Raw genomic sequence first — 25,507 nt, 5'->3', positions numbered from 1 at the left:
GAGCTTATGCACTCTCTTTCTCTCAAAATAAACTTGAAAAAAAAAGCAAAGCACAATTTAAATTAAAATAAAAATTGTTTAAACTTTCAAAAGGCAATGGAAATACAATTCCTTTGAAAGGGTATTTACTTTCATATTCCTTAGAATAAATATTATAAGGTAATATAAAGCTATATAGAATACAATATTACAGAGTGATATAAATCCTGAGGACTATTCCCCAAAATGTCAGCCCATTCATCATCAATTGACATTCATCACTCTTTCCTGACAATGCCCAGCCTCTTCCCTTGATCTCCACCTTACCAGTCAATGACCATTTCTGATGAGGATCAGAATATTACAGTGAGGCAGTCAGTATTGTAAAGCTCAGGAAATATTAAGTCAAAAGGAAGGATACAACTAAAAGGATAATCCCTAACATTAATTAGGATGTCAGAAAGAGTTCTTGGCAAAAAGTAAATTAGAATTGAAGCATCTTTCTTTTCTTCTTAAAGATGCATAAAAATACAATTCTGATTTTTCTATATAATATGCTTATCCCCTTTCCCCCTAAAGTGATGTAGCTGTCACATGATGTATGCCCACCAGGGGCAGGGGGCAGGGAGGGAATGTTTTCCAAGGTAATCTTGCTTTTGTTTTTCTTTCTGTATTTTTGAAAAAAATCTTTGTTTAAAAGCCCAATTTTTTTCTACTTCTGAGTTGGCAGATGACATAGTTAATTAATTTTTTCTCAGTTATAAGTACATTAAAAGTAATTTAAGAACTGAACAGAGAATTGAAGCCCACATGTTAGGATATAGAAGCATAAAATATCCTAGACTATCAAATTATTGATGATCTGTGCAGCATTTTATACTGATGCATATATTGATTTGATGGAATGTTTAAATAAATTCTCAGGAAAATTGAATAAGTAGCTACATGTATGACCTGTATGAACACCAATTTCCATTTTTCTCTAGCTTTCACATAGAAATTGAAATTATACATATATAACAGGGATAGTGTGAATCATGAATCACATTTAGAGTTAGATAATCTTGGCATGACTTAGTCTTGATTTACATTTAAACTATACTTGTATCTGTGATATCACCAGGATGTATTATATTTTCTGCAGATGTTTTCTTAGGGTGATTTTTCATGCTGTTTTCTCTGAATCTGGGTGATTCTCATGTGAGACATCATTAGGTTTGTAGGGAATGCTTTTCTAGTTGTAAAAGGCTGTAAAAGAAGCCTGAAGGCAGGTTGCAAACCATTGGCAAACTCCCCATTATTGAGGAAACACACTTAGTGTTATGAGCCACCCAGCTGGGCACTGACACTCAGTTTCCTCACTTTTAAAGTGAGTTAACACTATCACCCACATTCCAGCTGTAGTACATGGATTTCTTTTCTGTTTCCTCAAACACATTAAGCTCCCTCTCACTTTTTATCTTTGCTAATATGATCCCTTAGTTTGGAATATTCTCTCCAATCTTAGTTCATACTTACCCATCCTTCAAGTATCATCTCAAAATTCACCTCCTCAGGGGAATCTTTCTTGATCCCCCAGATATTTCTGTCATTGTATGTTCAGGGAAACCAGTCCTTTGCCTGTATAGCACTTATTTTATAAATATTTAATTGTATGATTGATTAATAGTTATCTTCCCTGCTGGACAGTAGTAGTGTCCAGCACTAGTCAGTAAATAGTGCTAGTTGCATAAGTAAATGTATATGTATGGACCCTGATTTTAATTCAGGAAGTGAAAAAAAACTTCAGGAAATTGAAGGCAAATTGTCTAAAAAAGTTATATAAGTACTTTCCGGAATAACAGAACTTGGAGAATAAAAATGTGGCTGATTAATAATGGGCACTCCTTCCATCAAGAGGTAGTGTCTATTTCTTTTCTGTTTGATCTGGACAGGACTGTGGCAGCTTTGACCAATACAGGATGACAGAAATGATGCCATGCTAGTCTCATGTGTAGCCCTTAAGTGGCGAGTCCCCCCCCCACACACACACACACTTCTTACCTCTAGGAAGCCAACTATCAATTAAGAAGTGAGACTACTCTGAGACTACCATTCTGTGAGAAGCCCAAGCCACTGGAGAGGCCCTGGAGGAAGAGACTCAGAGGAGAGAGAGGTCAGACAACACTGAGGCATTGGAGATGTGAGTGAAGAAGCCATCTTGAAAGTACATCCTCCAGCTCCAACTGCCCGAACCAATTCCACATGGATAAGACATGAACCACCTAGATTAGCCCTTCCCAAATTCGTGACTTACAAATCATTGGCAAAATAAAATGATTGTTTTAAGCCACTGAGTTCCAGGATAGTTTATTATGCAGCAATAGATAACTGGAACAAAGAATAAGAAAAGCAGTTCATGATGATGAGGAACTGAGGAAAGATGATTCAGAGGAGAAAATGTGTAAAGGGTAAAATAAGGAAATGTGTAACAAGCACCTCAGAAGTAAAAGTTCAGGTAATGGAGATGGTGAGGCTTTCTCCATAAAAACCACTGGAAGTTTGCAAGCTACTCATTTATACACAATGCAGGTCCCAATTTAAGAGACCTTCTACTATAATTTTATAATGGTGCTGGCAAGTAAAAAGTGTGGGGAAATAATCTGACACCATTTTTTACATGACTTTATAAGGATTGTCCCTGTATATCATCAAGCACATGGAATATAAACTAGTTCATTTAAAATGCAACAAATTTTCACCCAATATTCAACATAAGTTTCCCATTTGTCAGGGGAAGTTGGGCAACAATTTTGTTATAATGAGATTTGGCCCTGGAATGGGTATATAAAGCTTTACCCAACCATGAATGGAATGAGGAAAAGGAAAAGGAGTAACCTTCATTGAAAGCTAATTATTGTCAGGTTTTGCATATTTTTTTTTGTCTTCTTCTCCTTCCCCTTCTGGTTCTTCATCATCATCATCACAGAAGCTGATAATATTTGTTTATCAGTGCTTACTCTAACTATATTCTATAAAGCTTTATTTACATGGATCATCTCAATCTTTTAAAACCATAAGGTAGGTGTCTATATTCATTTTATAAATTAAAAACTCAAAGCTCTGTGTGTTAAGGTGATTTATCAGGATTGTACAGAAGCCAGGATTTGAACAAAGAGCTATCTGAATACTGACTAAACCAGTGAGAAGGACGGGGAGTACATGTGTCCTAGTTTTTTTTTTAATGTTTACTTATTTATTTTGAGAGAGGGGGGATGTGAGCAGGGAAGGGCAGAGAGGGAGAGGGAGAGAGAGAGAGAATCCCAAACATGTTCCATGCCACCAGCACAGAGCCTGATGTGGGGCTTGATCCCATGAGCCATGGGAACATGACCTGAGCTGAGATCAAGTCAGATGCTTAACCAACTGAATGACCCAGGCACCCCTAAGATAATTTTACTTAATCCTCTTAATACCCATCTAAGATGAGTATTACCATTCCTGTTTTGCATACAAGAGTCTGAGGGTCAGAAAGGTTAAGCAAACTGTGCAAGATCACACAGCTGTAACAGAGCCAGATTCAAACTCAGACCATGAACTCTACTGCACAGCAAGTAGCAGGCATCTGGAGCAAAAGAATCATAGATTCTTGAAGCTGGAACAGGGCCTGGTATAATTCTCTTATTTTATAAGAGCTAAAAACCATTCTTATAAAGGTGGGCTGATGGAAATACGGAGAGGTGCATGCTATCCATTGCTTTAATTAAGCCATTCTCTAAACACCTGAATTAAGGAGTCGGCAATAAAAAGATGTGTCTGTCTGCCAAGAGATCCTCAATTAGCAAGTAATACAGTATTGTGATGGGAGTGAAAATGGATATAGGTTTACCACATCTAGCCTAGGGGTTCGGGGTAGTCTTCTTACTGGGGGTGATGCCTCCACTGAGTCTTAAAGGAGGATTAGGAGCTACCAGAGCAGGGATGGGATCAAGCATATTCCAGGTGTTAGAACACCGTGTACAGAGGCCCACATAAGACAAAGGAGGGGGAAGTGACCAGAATGAGGTTGTGAAGGGGTGTTTTGCAGGCCATGATAAAACATTGGGACTGAATTCTGAGAGTAGGAATGGCCACTGGAGGATTTAAGCAAGAGTGTCATGGTCAGATTTGCATTTTAGAAATACCACTCTGGATAGGACTGTTGCAATAGTCCAGAAGACCAATAATTATATTCTGGACTAGGTGGTGGCAGAGTAATTGGAGAGACATGGGTGGATTTTGAGCCATTTTATGAAGACTGATCTGTCAGAATAGGATGGTTGATTAAATGTGGAAGCAAAGGAGAAAGTTAAGCTAAGGATAATGTTCAGATTACTGGCTTGAGCAGCTCTCTGAGTGAATGAAAGGGGAGACAGATCCTGGGAGGAACATGATGAATTCAGAGGTAGGCATGTTGACTTTGGATTTCCTGTGAGACAGCCAAACATGGGTGTCTTCTAGGCAGTTCTGATGCTCAGTGGAGATTGCAGAACCAGAAATGAAGGTCTGGGCATTGTTGGCATTGAGAAGATATTTGAGTCACGGGTGTAGATTAGCTCCCACAGGAGGGAGCATATAATGTTTGAGGAAAATAGAGTGAGGGTAGACAACTCTGGGAAACACTAACATTTAAAAGCAGTGGAACAGAAAAAGAAGAAGGAGGAGGAAAGAAGGAGGAGAAGACAAGGATGAGGAAGAGAGGAGGAGAAGCAGCAGCAGCAGCTAGGAGAGAGCAGTACCACTGACGCAAAAGAGGAAGCAGGAAAGAAGACTCCTAGGACATGTGTGTTCTGATGTAATGCTAAAACAGGTGTGGATTGATACCACAAGAGCAAGCATGACCATTCCCTGGAATCACAGCTCTAGCAGTTCATTGTTCTTCATCAGGGAATGAAGCAACTTCATTTCATAAAGAAATGAAGAGGGCTTATCAAAGCCCTGGAGTGTGTGTGTGTGTGTGTGTGTGTGTGTGTGTGTAACAATTTCAACTAGAGAAATGCTTTTCTTTTCTTGAACACTTAGATTGCCTAAAGTTTGAAAAGGCTTTTCTCGCAATCTTTTTGTGCCCCCACAGACATACATTTAAGTATGAAATAACCATACAAAGTAGTTCTGGAAAGACAGTGTTGCAAAAAGCTCTGAGAAACAGAAAATAAAAGGAATTATAAACGTTCAGGACCACAGTAACCTTTGCAAATCATCAGAATACATCACAACTTGTTCAGACTCAATACACTTACGTAGTATTCTGTACTGTTGAGGATACTTTGATTATCCCATTAGCTCCTAATGTGGTTGTAATGAAGTAGATGACTCTGGCATCAATGGGTTATTACGCTGCTAAGAGAAAATAATAAACAGCATAAGAGAGGAATAGAAAGGGTTACAGAGGTTTATTTTTTTAAAAAAAAATTTTTTTTTTAACGTTTTTATTTATTTTTGGGACAGAGCGAGACAGAGCATGAACGGGGGAGGGGCAGAGAGAGAGGGAGACACAGAATCGGAAATAGGCTCCAGGCTCTGAGCCATCAGCCCAGAGCCTGACGCGGGGCTCGAACTCACGGACCGCGAGATCGTGACCTGGCTGAAGTCGGACGCTTAACCGACTGCGCCACCCAGGCGCCCCATGAAAGGGTTACAGAGGTTTAGAAAGGGGAAATGTTCCCTGTATGGGAGGGGGGAGGGAGAAGAAAAAGTAGAGCTTTGAAGAGCCAAGAGCACCTATTGACTGCTTACAGTGTCCCTGTTACCGAGGTAAGCACTTTATATGTTATCTCATTTGAAGGACTTGGGTATTTGTCACAGTGCCTGGCACAAGAGCAGAAGAGCTATATTAGTGGTTATCATTAATTGAATACTTCCTGGTGCTGGTCACAATAAGACCCTTTGTACATGCTATCACATTTCAGCCTCAAAACAACCTACAGATTAAGGTATTATAACTCCCACTTTACATATAACTCCCATTTACATAGAAGTTTAAGTGAGTAACCCAACAAAGCTCCTTGGTTAAAAAAAAAAAATGGCATACTCAACTAAGAATTTTGAAGAGAATGTTTAATAAAGAAAATGTTCTTAGAGGTATGGGCAGGTTAAAGACAACCAACAAGGGATGTTGAATTATCCAGGGACTAGCAAAAATGGGAAGCCATTACCACCTCCAGATGTAGATCATTTAAGGAACACCGTTAAGCGGTTCAGCTGACTTGCAGCAAATTAGCTGCTTCTTTCTAGAAAATGGGAGTTAGGAATTCTAACTTTGCTGCCTTCATTGACATCTTTACATTAAACACATATGTAATGGTTGTTATGTTGGGTGGTTATGTTATGCTGGATCCCTTCTGCAACTACTCTGATCAACATTCACAATTCCAGGAAACACTTTGAAAAACTGGAGAAAGTGGATGGCCCCAAACACAGCCTCCTTATACATTAAATATTGCCAAATGCTGTTTCTGAAAATGCTGAATTGACTTTTTTTTTGCAACTTGTTTTTAAAAAGTATTCAATGTCATGTGCTTAAAAGTGGGTTTTGAAATGTGTGCTGTTTATTACTTCCATGTAAGTAGTTATCAGAATCCAGCCAGAACCTGGAATCACTCAGAAGGGGCCACCAGACAGAAGCTATGATTATAGAAGTGTGTGCATGGTACAGGACCATGAAAAAGTAGGAAGAGAGTGAGAGGAATCAATATGTTGACCTCTCTCTCCTCTTTCCCTCCAGTCTCCTGTAAGTGCCTCCCATTGGCCAAAGCCAGCAATAACGGATCCCAGGTGGTGCAGTCCATGCAGGTCAGTCCTCCAGGACTTAGAGCAAGACAGAAAATGGTGGAGCATGATTCTAGGGCACATCAAGTTTACACAACTAGAATGCGGGAAGGCCAGGAGCCAAAGTCAGGTTTATCACGCCTTAGTCACTGCTTATATATATTCCTCTACCACACATTGCAGGTGCTTGGTAAATATTTGTTTAGTGAATGAGTTCCCATATGAAAGTTGAAGAAACTGAAGTTAGGGGGCTACACATCTTGACTTTAGAAACCAGAGCCCTGACTACCCGGGAACCATCTCCCAGTCTATAACTTACTGCCTGCCCTCTTGACCAAACATCATTTACTCCTTGGATGTCAAGGAAACTCTGTAACAATGGGTGCCTTCCACAGTAAACCTTTTCACATAAAATTTGATGATTGCTATGTGTAAACACTCAGGACTTATTCTCAGAATATAGACTTATGGATGGTACTTACTTGATCCAGTATTCCTTGCACTGGAATGGTCAAGGACACCCTTGAGCCCTCATTGTCTTTTAGAATTCCCAAACACCCATCCCTAATGAAAGTAAATCTTGGGGTGCCTGGGTGGCTCAGTCAGTTAAGCGTCCGACTTCAGTTCAGGTCACGATCTCACAGTTCATGGGTTCGAGCCCCGCGTTGGGCTCTGTGCTGACAGCTCAGAGCCTGGAGCCTGCTTCACATTCCGTGTCTCCCTCTCTCTCTGCCCCTTCCCTGCTCATGCTGTGTCTCTCTCTGTCTCAAAAATAAATAAACATTAAAAAGAAAATTAAAAAAATTTTAAAAAAAGAAAGTAAATCTTGAATCTTCTAAAAATAGAGTAAGAAAGGACTAAGGCAGGAATGTCTGTTTTAATCCTGAAATAATTGCTATCTAAAATTGACTTCAAATGTACGTACCAGCAATATTATCAATGGGAAAGAAAAGTTGCCTTTGTATCAGTGTCCACCTGGAGAACAGAAACAGCTCTAGGTATTTCAAAGGAATTAAACCAATTTCAACTGGTTATAAAAATCTGAAAATGTGTGGAAGAGCAAAAAGAACAAATTGACTATAATAAATCCTACATTCTCATTTATGATTACATCTCCAGTGCCTAGCACTATACTTAGTATGTAGCAAGGGTTCAATAAATATGTACTGAATCTATGACTATACTTGTAGGTGAGACTTGGTCTGTCAACCTAGGAAAGCCATGGATTCAATTGGAAAGCATTAGGATACCTGTATGACTCTGGTAATTCAGTGAATATGGATATGTGGTTTGGCCTTTGGTAGGAAATCACATTCAAAGCCTTCTGTTCACAACCTGCCAATGGATAATATTTATTAAACATCTACTAGATGCTAGATACTATTCTGGGCACTTTTCTAAGTACCTTGCATTATTAATTTACCTTCATAGTAGCTCTGTGATAATGAATTCATTGTTTCCCATTCTACAGATGAAGATGAAACTGTGGCAAAGAGCGCTTTTTTTTTATGTTTATTTATTTATTTTGAGAGAGAGAGAAAAGAGAGAGAATGAGGGAGGGGCAGAGAGAGGGAGATAGAGCATCCCAAGCAGGCTCCATGACAACACAGAGCTCAATGCAGGACTTGATCTCACAAACTGCAAGATCATGAACTGAGCGGAAATCAAGAGTCAGATGCTTACGCTACTGAGCCACCCAGGCACCCCAGACAAAGAGGTTTTAAGTAACATGTCTAAGATCATACAATGAAATAGCAAAGCCATACTTCCACCCACAAAGTTTCACTCTAGAAGCTACACTCAATCTCCATGTCATTTGTCTCTTCATTGCTCAAGTGAGGAAAGCTTATTCTACCATTCTACCTTTATTTTCCATTTTTCCCATTGTGCTCTGAGGCAGAACCCAGCTAGGTGTTTCTGCAACCTGTTTCCTCTTCTTTCTGGGCCCACAGATTTTACTTCCTAGTTTTTCCCTGTGATTACTGTAGCTGTGTGACTGAATTCCAGCCAGAGGAACATGAGCAGAGGTGATATGCATCACTTCCTGGCCTGGCCCATTAACCCTCTCGCATATGATGCTGTATGTGCTTTCCCTTCCTTTCAGCTTAAGGAAGGTAAGCATGGTGAGCTTGGATGCCATATTTTGAAGTGTTGGAGCCACAAAATGGAAGAAGGCTAAATCCCTGCATGTTTGGGGGAAAAGAGTCAGGAACCAACCAGGAACATCTGTGTTAGATTTAAGGGAACAAAAGATAAACTTATGTCAACTTTGTGCCGCTATATTTGTTGGGGGTGTTTGTTGTAGCAGCTAGAGTTATCTTAACGAATATATATGTGAATTGAGCTGATCTGTTATCCCTGGAACATGTGTCTCGCTTCTGCACATACTTTTCCTTAAAATCTCATTCTCCCATTCCAGTTATTCACATCCTAAAAATTATTCAAGGCCTAAACCAAGACCAATTGCCTCTAAGCAGCTCTCTTCCACACCCATCAGCCACAGTGATATCTCCTTCCCTCAATGCCTATATCACTTTGTTGTCTATGCCTTTCATGTGCCCTTGTCATAGCTTCAATTTTGGATGTCTTGTTTTCCCAATGCGGTTGTAAGCTCTTCAAGGTCAAGGATCATGTTTTTATGCTTCTTGTATGTCTCTGAAGTATGTAATGCGGTGTTGAGCCTTGGGAATTTTCAATAAATATGTGTGGGGAAAATGAATTTATAGATGCATTAGGCTCAATAAAATCTGCTTTCCTAAAAACGACCCTTCATTACTTCAAGCAGGAAGGCATGTAAACTATAATTTACTGGAGTTGGTGTTTTTATTCTTTTCACTGACATATACATTCTAACACTTTTTGACAACTGCTTAGAGGAGACAGAAGGCATGCTCATCAAATTTCAGTTGACACAAAACTAAAGGTAATAAATAATGCACAAGATGACAGAATCCAAAGTAGGCAAGTGGGAATGAAGCAGATAGCATTTAATAAGGATAACTACAAGATTAAATTTTTAAAAACCAACAGCCCAGGGGCACCTGGGTGGCTCAGATGGTTGAGTGTCCGACTTCAGCTCAGGTCAAGATCTCACAGTTTGTGAGTTAGAGCCCTGCATCAGGCTCTGTGCTGACAGCTCAGAGCCTGGAGCCTGCTTCGGATTCTGGGTCCCCCTCTTTCTCTGTACCTCCCCCACTCACGCTCTGTCTCTCTCCCAAAAATAAATAAACATAAAAAAAAAAAAGGCCAGCAGCCCAATTTCAGTATGGAAAGACATAGCTAACAGAAAAAACTTTTTAAGTTTTAATTGGCTGCTGGGCTGACATGAGCCCAGGGTGGTATACAAGACCCCACACTAAGTTAGGCTCCAGGCACCAAGTGGCAAAGTATTCAGGTTTTAACAGGGCACTGGCCATGAATTAACATCACTAGGTGGAGGCCAATTAGAAGCGGATGTAGCATCAATGTTGGGTAAAGGAGGGAACGAAGGGCAACGTCAGCGCATGGGTTAGCTTTCAGCTGTAGCATTAGTGGGAATCTCCTAAGGCCGCCATTAAGTGATTTCTGACACTAAGCTACCTGGGGCCCCTAAGAGTTTTGCCCCCAAGTAGGTCTTAAAGGTTTGTTATTTTACTTTTGGCCACACTCTCCTGTGTCAGGGTCAGAGCTGCCCTTCACTTAAGACACTTCACTTTTGAAGCTGAGAAGTACGTCATCTGGGTAAATTCAAGTCAGCTTTGAGACAGGTGAAGAGAAAGCAAATCACATCTCCTCCAGGCTCAGTTGGGACAATCATTCCAGGATCCTCAGATCTGCTTCTAGAAACCCACATTTGCTAAAAACTTGCCAGAATTCTGGCAAGAAGCCTATGGCCTAAGCCTTAGCACTGGATCATTTAAAAAGTGAATACAATCTTAGGCAGTGCTAACAGAAGCCTAGCATCTGGAACAAGGATCCTGCTGTCATCTGTGCTGGTCACAACACACAGGAAGAATTGTTTCTATTCCAGATACCATGATTTTTTTTTCTAAATAACATTTTATTTATTTTTGTTTACTTTCTTTAAATATGAAATTTATTGTCAAATTGGTTTCCATACAACACCCAGTGCTCATCCCAACAGGTGCCCTCCTCAATACCCATCACCCACCCTCCCCTCCCTCCCACCCCCCATCAGCCCTCAGTTTGTTCTCAGTTTTTAAGAGTCTCTTATGCTTTGGCTCCCTCCCTCTCTAAACTTTTTTTTTCTTCTTCCCCTCCTCCATGGTCTTCTGTTAAGTTTCTCAGGATCCACATAAGAGTGAAAACATATGGTATCTGTCTTTCTCTGCATGACTTATTTCGCTTAGCATAACACTCTCCAGTTCCATCCACATTTATACAAAAGGCCATATTTCATATAGCAGCACTTTCAACAATAGCCAAATTATGGAAAGAGCCTAAATGTCCATCAACTGATGAATGGATAAAGAAAATGTGGTTTATATACACAATGGAATACTACGTGGCAATGAGAAAGAATGAAATCTGGCCAGATACCATGATTTAAAGGGATGCAGGCGAACTGGTGTGTGTCAAAAAGAAGATGACCAGAATGTTAGAAACCAAATCACTAGTTACTTTTTGGTGGTTCAGGCTCAAGGCCTAGAAGGGGTCAAGATGGTGGGTGGGAGGGTGGTGTCAGGCAGTGTAGATATTAGAACTGTCTTCAAGTAATGTGAAAGAATACTAGCCTATTAGGTAAGGCTAGAAGATAGAACAGGAACCAGTGGGTTTTAAGCCCAAAATGAAGATTTTAACCATTATAGCTCTTCAAAAGTAGAATACGCTTTGTAAGTAAGAGAGGTTTAAAATGTTTTAAGATCTGGGGCACCTGGGTGGCTCAGTTAGTTGAGCATCTGACTTCAGGTCAGGTCATGATCTCAAGGCTCCTGAGTTTGAGCCCCATGTCGTTGGGCTCAAAGCCCTGAGCCTGCTTCAGATTCTGTGAGTCCGACTCTCCGCACCCCTCCCCCCACTTGCGTGCACACTCGCTCTCTCACTCTCTCTCTCTCTCTCAAAAATAAACATTAAAAATTTGTTTTAAATAAAATGTTTTAAGATCTGATGATTTTCATAGATATTCTAGCTGGAATTCAGGACCACTGGGTGGGAAGTTAGAGGATTTCTGATGTCTCATTCAAATCTATTGTTCTATGATCTAATCAATCTTTAAATTAGAAATGTGCTACAGAATATGAGGAAACAAGATTATTACCTGAGATTATTTTGGAGCTAGGGTCTGGGTTTTGAAGTGGATCTTCCCCTCAAAAGAAACAGAATTCATGGATGATTTAATCTACGATACGCAAGAGGAGAAAAATAGACATTAAGTGCCATTAAGAAGAGAAAGACACTCCCTAAGGTGTATGGAAAAAGAAACATTCAACAAATACCAGGAGAAATTGCACGGAGCCTGTACAGGCGTAAGGGGAAGGCCAGGGAGAAGGCTGGAAACCTTTTCCAGGGATGAGAAGTTGTGATACTATGTAGTCTGACGCTGCGCAAGGTGAGCCCTTCTCTGTAGTGGGGAAAGCGTGCTTGGTCTTTGCCTCCCCTAGTCTGCGGCCCCTGGAGACAAACACACCAGAATCACATTGTTCGTGACAACGGACTGTCCTTGAAATACTGTGAGTTTCTATATGTCTGTTTTTCTCTACGTGTGTTTTTGGACTCTTCCTCTTTCTCACAGACGGGAAGAAACGCACTCTTTTTATAATCGCGAGTCTCACCTGGGGTGAGGGGTCATTGGCGGACTTGGGTACGAAGAGAGAGAGATTCTCACTCCAGGAAGTGGGGGTGGTACCACGTGCTGGGCAACCTGGGACCAAGAGAGTAGGGAGAGAGGTCAAAGTATTTAACCACAGAGGCATCATCCTATCCTTTGCCTCTTGACCCCCGAGAAGCCCTCCAGTCACTCTGCCCAGAGCACTGCACGCTCTCCACGTGCGCCTTGGGGCTGATGCGAGGCGTGCACCTGCGGCGGAATACAGGTAACGTCAGGGCCGGGTCTACCGAGGTCCACCGAGGTCCACCGAGGTCCCCCACCTGCGCACGGCTCGCTCGCTCCCCGCTCCCTCCGCCGCCTCCGCGAGCCCACTCCTCGTGCGGTGCTCGCCACTACAACCCCCACCTAGGCTGCCGCAAAACCCGAGAGCGCCGGGGTGGGCGCGCGGGCTGCGCGAGGGCCGGCGCCGGGAGCTCTGGGCATGCTCAGTCGCGCGGGCAGGGCTCCGGGCGCGAGCGGGGCTCTTTCTGCATCACATTCATCTGCTGCCAAGGGAAGCCGCCGGGCGCTCGCAGGCTCTGCGCGCTGCCCGCGGGAGGACCCGGCCGCCGCGCCCCCGCCGCCGCCCCGCAGCCTCCTGGAGCCATGGCAGCGCTCGGCCACCCCGCCGCCTTCGGCCGGGCCACCCATGCCGTGGTGCGGGCGCTGCCCGAGTCCCTCTGCCAGCACGCGCTGAGGCGCGCCAAGGGCGACGAGGTGGATTTCGCCCGTGCCGAGCGGCAGCATCAGCTCTACGTGGGCGTGCTGGGCAGTAAGCTGGGGCTGCAGGTGGTGAAGCTGCCAGCCGACGAGAGCCTCCCCGACTGCGTGTTCGTGGAAGACGTGGCCGTGGTGTGCGAGGAGACGGCCCTCATCACCCGACCCGGGGCGCCGAGCCGGAGGAAGGAGGTGAGTGCCCGCCCGGCCACGCGAGGGGCGCGGCCGGGGACGCGCACCGGTCCCTCCCCCGCCGCCCGCGCCCCAGTTGCAAGCGGAATCGCGGAATTGGCCCCCGGGCTAGTTTAAAACTTCTCATTTGGGGGAGAGGGTGTGTCTGAGAGAGAGAGTCAGAGAGAGAAAGAGAGAGAAGTTCATTGTTCGCGCCTCCGGGCTGTCGGCACAGCTTGGGTGCCTCCAAGACGACCCGACTGAGTGTGGTTGTGCGGACTCCGGCAGGTGGGTGGGGTGGGGAATCCACCTCACAGACATTTTTATTTGGAAAGATTAAACAGTGGCAAAGACGATGCAACTCGGAGCGTTTCCGAGGGAGCAGGGGCAGGGAGGGTGGCTGTTCCAGGCGGGCGGGCGGATGCCGGAAGAGGACTCCCGGAGGGGCTGGGGGGCAGCGCCAGTTGGTGACACTGAAGCCCCCTAGCCTTGCCTAGGGTTTTCGGACCAGCGCGGGGCAGATGAACTAAGCGGGTGTCGGCGCCCACAGACCTAGGGCGTCCCGAGTTACTTTTGAGTGGTGAGGAGTGAGTCCAGCAGATTGTAAGGAGAATGGTTTGTTGGTGAGCTGTGAATAATGTGTTCGTGAATAGGCTAGGTGTGAAAAGCTGTACTCAGGGTAGAGTGCTGGGGGGGTGTGTCTGTGTTTAATTAGAAATGGTTGTTTCACAGATTCCATGATCTTTATTCTCTGTGTTTTTAAACTTCTAACAATTAGAGCTTTTTGTGTTCTCAAGGAAAAGAGACTCCTCTAAAATATTGCAGCTTGGGAAAATGGCTGTGATTGCTTTAAACCCGAGGTAGGTTGGTGGAGAGAGACAGAGTGAGAATGGATTTTAAAAAGCCATCTGGCCTGGGATTCCCCTTATTGCCCGGCTAAGAGCCCAGGCTCAAGACTCTCCGTTGCTATTGCATCGAGTGGCATTGCAAGAAGCTGGTGTTTTCTTTCATATCTGGGCGGTTCGGGATTTTTTCTTCTATTTTGTCTTTATTCAATTCACATTGGAAATGCCCCCATAGAGCTTATGGTTAAAATATGCTTGTTCTAAGGGCGCCTGGGTGGCTCAGTGGGTTAAGCCTCCGACTTCGGCTCAGGTCATGATCTCAAGCCTCGCATCAGGCTCTGTGCTGACAGCTCAGAGCCTGGAGCCTGCTTCGGATTCTGTGGCTCCCCCTCTCTCTGCCCCTCCCTGGCTTGCTCGCTCTCTTTCTCTCTCGAAAATAAATAAACATTAAAACAATTTTTTTTGAATATGCTTATTCTACACATGTTTCGCTAGTTAGTTGATAGAACCATACATGGGCTGAAAGAATAAGCGTATTCCACTTAATTCTTACTGAGACAATTTATCTTTTTTTCCACCCTGCCTTAGCAGAAAACAAAAAGAGTAATGGGTCTTTTTCACTTTACCTTTTTATTTTCTTTGCCACACCTTTGGGTTTGTGAGATGGCCCACTCTATTTTTTTTTAATTTTTTTTTCAACGTTTATTTATTTTTTGGGGGACAGAGAGAGACAGAGCATGAACGGGGGAGGGGCAGAGAGAGAGGGAGACACAGAATCGGAAACAGGCTCCAAGCTCTGAGCCATCAGCCCAGAGCCTGATGCGGGGCTCGAACTCACGGACCGCAAGATCGTGACCTGGCTGAAGTCGGACGCTTAACCGACTGCGCCACCCGGGCGCCCTAAACTGATAAGCATGTAACGCCATTTGAATACTAGTATATCCTAGGCCATATGACACAATTGTGGTTTGTGCTTAAAAGAGTAAAAGATTTCAGAAACCTTTTCAAAATCGTACTCATTTGATGAAAGTAATCCAATTTCCTGTCAACATACTGTCACATATTTAATCATCCATTTCATTTTATTCCTGTAATAAAACCTTCCCAAGTTTGGCCTTCCCAGTGCTAAAGTGGGCAGTGATCTTTCTCTGTCAGTTTTTGAGGCATACATTTTGGAACGGCTTCAGTCTTACATCAGTCTGGTGGCCCCCTGCCAGAGGCCACATGGTGTAGTGGGTAGGATCATCAGACTGCATCCAGTTCTGTGGCCTTGGGTAGTGTCTCTTGCCTCATTTTTCTCACCTGAAAAGTGGACATAATAATACCTATTTCATAAAGTGGTTGTAATAAATTTATTAATCTATCTGAAATTTATAGGATAGGACATTTCATGAATGCTGGTTATTATTCACTTAATATTAGGTCATGGAAGAGTTGCTTCTTCTTGAGCAGTGAGAAGTCTACTATATAGTGATGTGACATTACAGTGACATTTCTCCTTCCCAGGGTGAAGGGGAGTCATCTGCATACCTTAGGATCCATCCTAATCTGCTTTGTAGCACTTCCTCCCAGCTTGAGTTTCCTGCAGGTACATGTGGTCTCCCAAAAACACCTTTGCCATTGCACATGATCTGAATCAGCAGAGTAGCAGACCTTCCAGCTGGAGAGAGAAATATGGGCAGTTGTATTAGATGGGGTGCTTCTGGAAAGCAGGGCTATGCAGGGTGACTAACACTCTTTGAAACTGCTCACAATACCAGTTTACTGCCTTAGTTGTTGAGTGAATAAATGAATAAATGAAATCCTAACTAGCCGATATTAACAAGCTGATAATAATTACTTCAAGGCCTTCTTTGTACTGTTGTATATATTTTTCATGCGATACTTGACTCTCTAACTGAAATTCCACAACGACTAAGGCATTATTTTAAGATTATTGCCACTGATATCCTTGCCTTCTGTCTCCTTATTCTCTATTCCGTTCTTCACACTGTGACTAAGCTGGTCTTTCTAAAACTCAAATCTGATCCTGTCCCTGCTACGATGAAACTTCTTGAGGGACCCCTATTAAGCTTTATGAACCCATTGAACTGGACTCTCTTGCTTTTCCAGCTTCAGTTGCATCTCTGACCCTACCCCAGGTGCCTACCAACCCTTTGGCTCAAGCCAGCTTCTTTCACTAAAGCTCACCATGCTGTTGCTTTTCTAGGCATACATTTCTCCTTTTTCTGGGACATTCTGCCTCTTTCCTCTTCTCCATTTTACCTAGCTGTTCCTATTCAGGCAGCACTTCTCAGCTTACTGGTATCATTAATATTACTAGCTATTCTCTCTCGGGTGCTTGCCATCTGCCAAACATTGTGTCAGATTTATGTCACAGGTTTCACTGAATGCTCACATCAACTCTTAGAGCTCAGTGCTATCACTATTCTTACTTTCAAGTTGATGGAATTGAAGCTTAGACGGATTCAATCATTGGCCAGGATCATAGAGTAGAACCAGTGAAACCAGGATTTGAACTCAGGTTTGTAGGACTCAAGCTCTAGTCACAACCACTGTGATACTAGACAACCAAGTCTAGGGTTGGCTCTCCTTTTATGAGCACCTATGACTCTCTGCACTCCCTTCTGTGGTATTTGTCGTACTTTATGATAATGGCCTGTTTTACCTTTCTGTATCCCTCCACTGTTATGAAAACTGTCAGGGCAGGGATCACATCTACATTCTTCAACATTTTATAACCAGGACCTTGCACACAAGAGTCATGCAGCAAATATCTTTTTGAACAAGTGTGTCCATGACTTTAGGTCAACCTTAGATTTCCCTCCTTATGACATATTTGGTGTTTTGCAAGCATTCTCAATTAATAGAGCCCCAAAAGTTTCATTATAAGTGTAGGTGACTTATAACTGTTTTACTCTTCCTCTCCTTTCCCCTGACTCTGTCTCTTATTATTTTGCTTGTTTTTATAAAAATTCTGAGAAATCCTTCTTTATCAAAGCATCATGTTATATTTAATGACTTTTCTTTCTTGGAAGAAAGGACTGAGAACCGAACTCAAGAAAATAACCCTCTGTGAAAGCAGTGTTTGCCACAATGGGGCCTCCCAAGATTAATAAAACACAGACACTATCTGCAGGAAGCTTAAGTTTTAGTGAAGAAAACTGTGTACAGAGTCAGCAAATAATGTTAAGTGTCTCATAATTCTGTGTCTTCATGAATAGGAATATTTTAATGTTTAATACTTTAAAGACAAATAAATTAGCTTTTAGAACTAGTCTTTTTTTTTTTTTTAGTTTTTGAGAGAGTGTGTGTGTGCATGCTCATGTATAAGTGGGGGAGGGGCAAAGGGAGAGGAAAAGAGAGACTCTTTTTCCATGCCCACCGTGGAGCCCGACCAACACAGGCTCCATCTCATGACTGTGAGATCATGACCTCAGCTGAAATTAAGAGTTGGATGTTTAACCAACTGAGCCATCCAGGCACTCGGAGAACCAGTCATATTTTAAGTGAATCCAGCTTAATTTCTGAAGGAAAAAAAGTCAGTTTACAAATGTCAATGTCCTGTAAACAAATACCTAAGAGCTAATGTAAGACAAGTGACAGGGTGTGAGAATTGGGTTTTTAAAAAATTAAAAATTTTGGATAAATTATACACTTCTGCAATACCAAAATGAAAAGGTGTAAGAGGATAAATATGCAGTGAAGTTGTCTCCCTGCTCTTGTACCTGACTACCTGGTTCCCTTTCTTAGAGGCAACTTTTAATACCATTTTCTTGATTTTTCCTTCTAGCAGGTTTTTAGTACCTAATAAATGATTAACTGACAAAGGCTACTCAAGCAAAATTGTAAAGTATATCCTGTGCCCCTTAACCCCTCTTTGAGAGTTATTTTATCCTTTACCAGGTTCAAGGATTGGTATGTGGAATATTTTGTCTAGGAGAGAAAAAAACAGAGACTCATTCTCACAGTGTGAGAATGGCTTTAATTATCCTTTCCTGGACCATTTGCATTTTTAGGGACCTCTTTAGGAAGGCAATGCATAGCACAGTAATAAATCTCAAAAGTGGAATTAGACATTAAGGTAGGGCAGGGAGGTATAAATGGAAGGAGTGAGCAATACATATTTCAATAGAAATTCCCCTTTTATTAGAGCACTTAACTGTTTGGATCTACGTATTTTGGCCCTGGGTATATTCTTTGGTTAGGCTAAAAGCATAACCCTTTTGATCCCAGAGGCAAATTGAATATGAAGCCAATGTCTAAAGACTAGCTAACATGTGCCAAGTTATGTGTGTGTGTGAATTGCAAAACATGGTATTATTATTAGCTCTATTTAAAAGAAGGAAACTGAGGCTTAGGTAACCAGAGTTAAGTAAGTTGTCCAAAGACACACAACTAATAAGTGACAAAACTGAGGTTTTTATGAAAATGTGAAGGTCATTTTTGCTTGAAGTGCTTGTAGCCGGTTGTGGTTAATCATAACAGAACATTAAATCAATACAAAACAACTACCTGAATCCCATTTTATACAGCTAACAATACATAATCTCAGTTGGATATTAACGAAGTGAATGTTTTACTTCCGTCATCTCATAAATGAGAGTAGATTATTTTCATTTTAGTTAAAAAATAATTATCTGGTCATTTACATGAAACCCCAGAATTATTTTATTTTATTTTATTTTTTTATTATATGAAATTTATCGTCAAATTAGTGCTCCTCCCAAAAGATGCCCTCTTCAATGCCCATCACCTACCCTACCCTCCCTCCCACCCCCCATCAACCCTCAGTTTGTTCTGTTTTTAAGAGTCTCTTATGCTTTGGCTCTCTCTCCCACTCTAACCTCTTTTTTTTCTTTTGTTTTCCTTCCCCTCCCCCATGGGTTTCTGTTAAGTTTCTCAGGATCACATAAGAGTGAAAACATATGGTATCTGTCTTTCTCTGTATGGCTTATTTCACTTAGCATCACACTCTCCAGTTCCATCCACATTGCTACAAAGGGCCATATTTCATTCTTTCTCATTGCCACGTAGTACTCTATTGTGTATATAAACCACAATTTCTTAATCCATTCATCAATTGATGGACATGTAGGCTTTTTCCACAATTTGGCTATTGTTGAGAGTGCTGCTATAAACATTGGGGTACAAGTGCCCCTATGCATCAGTACTCCTGTATCCCTTGATGAAACCCCAGAATTGCCTAGGCACAATTTGTCCAGAATTGTGTTGTTTACCAGGAGGCTGGACGATTGCTTTTTTTAAATGCACACATTTCCTCAAACTTCTTTTTAACATCAGGTGAGAAAACTGCCCTAAGCCATAATTAGAAATTACTCTTACTCTCACCAAGATGGAAGGTGAATGTGCTGGAGGCTCTTTCCATAGCAGCGGATTAATAGTTCGTGATAAACTGTCACCTCCAACTGGATAGAACAACTGCTCCTTTTCAGGATGTTTCTTTTTTGACTCTACTTGGCCTTGGCAATGAATGTTTGGAAATTGATATGTCTTGGAAACTGGAGTACATCTATTATATAATTCAATCTATTCCCATGCAGTTGATCTTGAAAGCCTTGAAAATAAAGAACATAATGATGAGTAGGGAGTGACTTCTATTAGATACTATTAGCTGAAAATGAGCTTTCTGCAGAGATTCCTAGAATCATTAGAGAATCGTTATAAAACTAAGAAGGCAGAGATGGATCCCTATAATTCAGATATGCTGGAAAATTGCTTTTGCATGTATTTAAATTCTTGTTGAGCTCATATTTCTTCAAAATTAGTTTTATTAGAGTAATGATGTGTATCTATCCATTACTATATGCCTCAACACAGAAAAATGTACTTAAGACTTTCGAACAAATAGATTTACCTTCCATTGATTTTGCCTCATAAATAAATTATTCATGGCCTCTTATGAATCTCACTATAAATTTGGAGATGCATGTTTAAAAACTGAGTGCTGGTTGTTACTTATTTTACTGGCATTTGCTGTTCAACTCTGTAACCACTTCAGAAAGCCTCATTTTCTAACTGGACATGTGGTAGAGTTCATTCCCCTGCTCAAGGGGTATCATAATTAAAGTTAAAATAACTGAAATTTTAATGAGAGAAAGAGAAGTTTCATTCGTATCTTGTATAGAACATGGCGTGTTGTTCATTCCAGATAGTCAATAAATATTTACCATAGGGGCGCCTGGGTGGCGCAGTCGGTTAAGCGTCTGACTTCAGCCAGGTCACGATCTCGCGGTCCGTGGGTTTGAGCCCCGCGTCAGGCTCTGGGCTGATGGCTCGGAGCCTGGAGCCTGTTTCCGATTCTGTGTCTCCCTCTCTCTCTGCCCCTCCCCCGTTCATGCTCTGTCTCTCTCTGTCCCAAAAATAAATAAAAAACGTTGAAAAAAAATTTTTTTAAAATAAATATTTACCATAAATAAATCCCCAGTGTTCCATCACAATGCTCCCCTCACCTTTGAAGTTAGCTTTTATTGCTTTCCCTAAACTGATATGAGGTATTAAATCTGTTAGAGTCCTCAGGTCCATTTCATAAGTAGGCACTTTTCATCCAAATGGACAAGCAGGAGTAGTCTCAAACAACAAATCCCATTTAAAATGTGTGCATATGATGCCATCCTAGTTCACTTCATCATTGTCAAACAGTTTAATAATGTACATTGTCTTCCTGAAGCTGAGTGCTGAAGGAGCAGTAGTATCACATGGAAAGAATAAATCATTGGACTTTAGACTCCTGTTTCTAAATGTTTAGGTCATCCAAGCAAGTATGACCAGAGGAAAAAGCACAGCAGACTAAAAAGATGAAAGTATACATTATTACAGGGTCGGTTTAAATCACTGTGGGCAAATTTAACTTAGTTTATGTTAGCAAATTAAAGAGAATACAACCTCTAAGCTGCTTTTGCAAGTAGGTGCGCTCATAGGAGTAAATTGTCATTATAGTGAAGATGAATACATCAGTATGTTGCTTTATTTGAATATGTGTGATTAAATAAACCTTTGCCTTAATTAAAAATATGTATTTGATTTCTTTGTTCTTGTTTAAGAAATATTAGAGTTTTCTAATTTGCTTACAGGTCCTGTTCAGATGGGACATGGAGGGTGAGAGAAGGATAAGAGATGTGGAAAAATTGATGGGGCAGTGTTGATAACTTACATTTGTGAGATGAGATGAGGGTTTGATGAATAAAAAATACTGGTTTTTATTCAACCTGAAACATTATACTTGTCCTACTTAATTAACCAATCATATAAACTCATGCCTTGCTAATGATGATCCATTATGAGATGAAGCTGAATTATGAGTGCATGATTGCATTAAAAATGACTGTGCTTTTGAAGGTAGAGCAAGAGTAGTTACATGACTCCTGTATGTTTATGCATTCAACAACTGTCTCCTACATGCCAGACCCAACGTTTGGTGCTAGGGAGACAGAGATGAATTAGATCTCACTGCTGCCCTCAGGATCTCACAGTTCACCATGGATGCAGATGCTTGCAGAACAAGGTGGAGAGGTTTCACGACAGAGTTTTCTCTGGTGCTATGGAAACTACGAGGAGGTATATCTGACCCACACCAGGACTTCTCAGAAGAGATTATTGAGCTAGAAGTAATGGGAGAAGTCAGAGAGGACAGCCTTCCACAGATAGAGAGCACTATGAAGTAGAATGAGGGTGATATTCCAGTAAAAATTCATTTCATTAATGTTGAAAAGGATGCAGGATTGAAAAAAGCCCACCCTATGCCCTCTCAGAACTTTGAGATTTTGGATCTGTAGCTCCAAGTTCACCAAGAGAACTATATCCTTAACTATTTCCTGTTTGGGGCCTAAAGGGATTTGGTTCCCTAGCACAACCTATTCCTAATTGTCCACTTATTTCTTGAGGTTGCTAGCATGCCATTTTGCAGACGCAGTAATTTTTCCTCTTTGGCCCCAAATTTGTCACATTAGGATGTATCAGGCAAATATGACATCCCATAGTATATAGATATATGTAACATTATCCAGTCAAGATAAGAGAAAACTATTCCCTCTTTGCTGTCAAAATGTGGTTTTATTTACAAATCTCTCCATCTTGGCAGAGTTGAATTTTGTACATGCTGTGAAAGGCAATGTGGTAGGGATATAACGCCATCCTAGAGGTTGGGGGATGCCGGTTTTGACTTTTTGCCTTGATTTGAATATCTAGTATTCTTTACAATTTGGAGATGCTCTGCTTTCTTTCTGGATCTCAGGTCATGTTGAGATGGGACATGGTGGGTGAGAGAAGGATAAGAGATGTGGAAAAATTGATGGGGCAATGTTGATAATTTACATTTGTGAGGTGAGATGAGGGTTTGATGAATAAAAAATACTGGTTTTTATTCAACCTGAGACATTATATTTGTGCGACTTAACTAACCAATCATAAAACTTATGTCTTGCTAGTGATACTCCATTATGAGATGAAGCTCAATTTACTCTGTTTCAAAAGCTCAGCTTCCTTAACCATTCATAACATACTTGAAAAGTAGTTTTTTTGTATAGAAAGCTTTAGATAAAAGCCATTGGAAGAGTATAATATCCCTAGACCTACACAATTTCTATCATCCCATGACTTTCATCAGTGTCTGCCAGTTGATGTGTCTGTGACAAACGTGAATCAATGGCCTGAAGAAATGAAGAGCAAGTGGATATGAAATATGTTCTGGAAGCTGTGTTTTTTGCTAGACATGCCCATGGCAGTTCTTTCCTATAAACTCTTCTTACATATGTGTTGACTTCCACTCCTGGTGCTACATTTGGAGCTCTGTTTTCTAAATTTTGACTTTAGTCTTCCAAAACTGCATGTTATTTTTCTGAACAAAGAAAGAAAAAAGATACCCATTTAAATGTAGCTTTTCTGTAGTTACCTATGTATAATTTTTAAAATGTAATTTATTGTCAAATTGGTTTCTGTACAATACCCAGTACTCATCCCAGCATGTGCCTTCCTCAATACCCATCACCCTCTTTCCCCTCTCCCCCAACCCCCATCAACCCTCAGTTTGTTCTCAGTATTTAAGAGCCTCAATGGTTTGCCTCCCTCCCTCTCTGCTTGTAACTATGTTTTCCCCATCCCCTCCCCCATGGTCTTATGTTAAGTTTCTCAAGATCACACATGAGTGAAAACATATGGTATCTGTCTTTCTCTAACTGACTTATTTCACTTAGCATAGTACCCTCCAGTTCCATCCACGTTGCTGCAAATGGCCAGATTTCAATCTTTCTCATTGCCAAGTAGCATTCCATTGTATATGTAAACTACATCTTCTTTATCCATTCATCAGTTGATGGACATTTAGGCTCTTTCTATAGCTATGTATAATTTAATATTGTTAACAGTAAGATATTGATGTAATTATTTTTAAAACTTGCAGATATGCTTGTGGTAAACTTGGACATTCTTTGTCTGAAATCATTCAAAGAGCTAAAATTAATAATCTTGGTGCAGTTAAAAGATACTAATGGAAGAAAAACACATCCACTTTATTCTCTTAATTGTTGCTTTTTTTTTTTTTTTTAGTCCTAGGGAACCATCATTTTACAAAGAAAGAACTATAGTTCAGCTTTGGGTCATATTTTAGGTCACTTGTGATATAAACATATTTTCCAATTCAAGAGCTTTCTGTGGAGAAATTATAATCTAGTGGTTTATTTTGAGGTAGTGAAACCATTTTGCTCTTGCTTTTGGTATTCTTCTGACTTTTCTTATGCCATCTTAGTCCTCTAGCAGGGACCCAGGTTTTCCAGCTCCTCATTCTGCAAAAAATACAGTGTTGAGAGAGAGAAGTACCCTAGTCACAAAGGGTACTGATTTCATTTTTACATTACGCTCAAACTAAGCATGTCTAAAGCTTTCAGCCTCCCCTAGTCTCCAAGCTTCCCCAGGCCACCCCATGTGAGTAGTTTAACAATGAATAGAGCACAGCTACAAGACAAGGCTTCTTGTATAGTTGTGTGTGTGTTTTCAAAGTGCTGCTCTCCAGCCATCATAGAGGGGTCATGAAATCAATTCAGTGGGTCATGACCAGCCCTTTTATTTTTATTGTAACAGAATCAATAGAAAATGTCAGAGTGCACTGCAACATAGTAGGATAAATACAGTGTCCTGAAACTTTTTTCATTTTGATACATTTGTGTTTGTATGTATACTAATTACGTATATAAAATACATTCCTTGCTGTAGATAATTGGCAAAAAAAAAAAGTGAAAACCCACTGTATCTCCTTTCAACCAGATTGCACCTTTCAGCCTCTTCATAGAAATTCTGGAGGACCATGCCTGTTGTCCAGTTGGGATCTGGGAATCATGGCAAAAATCCCAAATGTTTATGTATATCAAGTCACATTTTATTTCCATTTACCTAGGTTAGAAATTGAACCTTCTGGCTATTTGGACCCCTGTCCATTTAGGGGAGAAAAAAAAAAAACTTACTTGAGGAACATGAGGAGGAGAAAGACTGTCAACTCGACCATTTTCTAGACACTGATTCTGCCTCTCCTTTGGTAACATTCTAAGCCAGTTAAGGGAAGGTTACACTGATTAAAACAGGCAAGCATGGTTTCCATTTGAATGGGCACCTTTTTCATTTTTTTGAGAGTGGATTCTGTGGTGGCAGCACAGAACTGAACCACAGAGTTCCTTGCGTCCAGAGGGGTGACTTCTGACATTTTCCTGCCAGCAGCCTCCAGGTGAAAGCTATCTGCATTGACCCCAGGAAGCCTCAGTGTCTAATGTCAGGATTTCCATTCCACTAGAGATGGAAACTCAGAACACTTTTTTGTTATTGTTGTTGTTGTTCAAAGAACCCCAGAATATGTCAAAACACAGAATGTCCTAAAACATAATTTTAATGTTCACATCATTTTCAGACCACTGACTAAAGACCTAGCAGGGACCTTGAAAATCACTCGTTTCACCATTTTTATTTCACACTTGTGCAACACTGAATAGGTGTAAATCCAGCCTTTACAGAAGAACGCCCAAATGAAATTTAATTTTCTTCCTCAAGTAACCCATTTCAGCAATATTTGTGAGTGTTGGTGCTCATTAAGTATGAGTCATTTGGACTGACATACAGGTTTGGGTTCATTCTGACAAAGTGTATTTGGTTAGGAACAAGTTAGTCTGTGATTACAGGAAAACGGTATCCGATTTTCAAT

At 41.2% G+C, this 25,507-nt stretch overlaps 1 protein-coding gene across 4 annotated transcripts in view; it reads left to right on the top strand.

Moving 5' to 3' along the window:
* The first annotated feature begins 11,877 nt into the window (after positions 1 to 11,877).
* Positions 11,878 to 25,507, top strand: part of DDAH1 (dimethylarginine dimethylaminohydrolase 1) — a 139,117-nt gene continuing 125,487 nt past the window's right edge. The window contains exon 1 of one of the 4 annotated variants that reach the window (XM_043575469.1): positions 11,878 to 13,480. In XM_043575469.1, the coding sequence (XP_043431404.1) occupies positions 12,767 to 13,480 (714 nt within the window). In that variant the 5' untranslated portion in view covers positions 11,878 to 12,766. Of the gene's footprint in view, positions 13,481 to 13,630; positions 13,748 to 25,507 lie in introns of those variants that run through there. The other 3 variants (XM_043575468.1, XM_043575472.1, XM_043575470.1) reach the window with 3 other exon arrangements.

This window comes from Prionailurus bengalensis, chromosome C1 (genome assembly GCF_016509475.1).
Source record: "Prionailurus bengalensis isolate Pbe53 chromosome C1, Fcat_Pben_1.1_paternal_pri, whole genome shotgun sequence".
NCBI lineage: Eukaryota > Metazoa > Chordata > Mammalia > Carnivora > Felidae > Prionailurus > Prionailurus bengalensis.
Note: the sequence above shows the minus strand (reverse complement) of the source record. Positions and strands in the feature narration are given on the sequence as shown.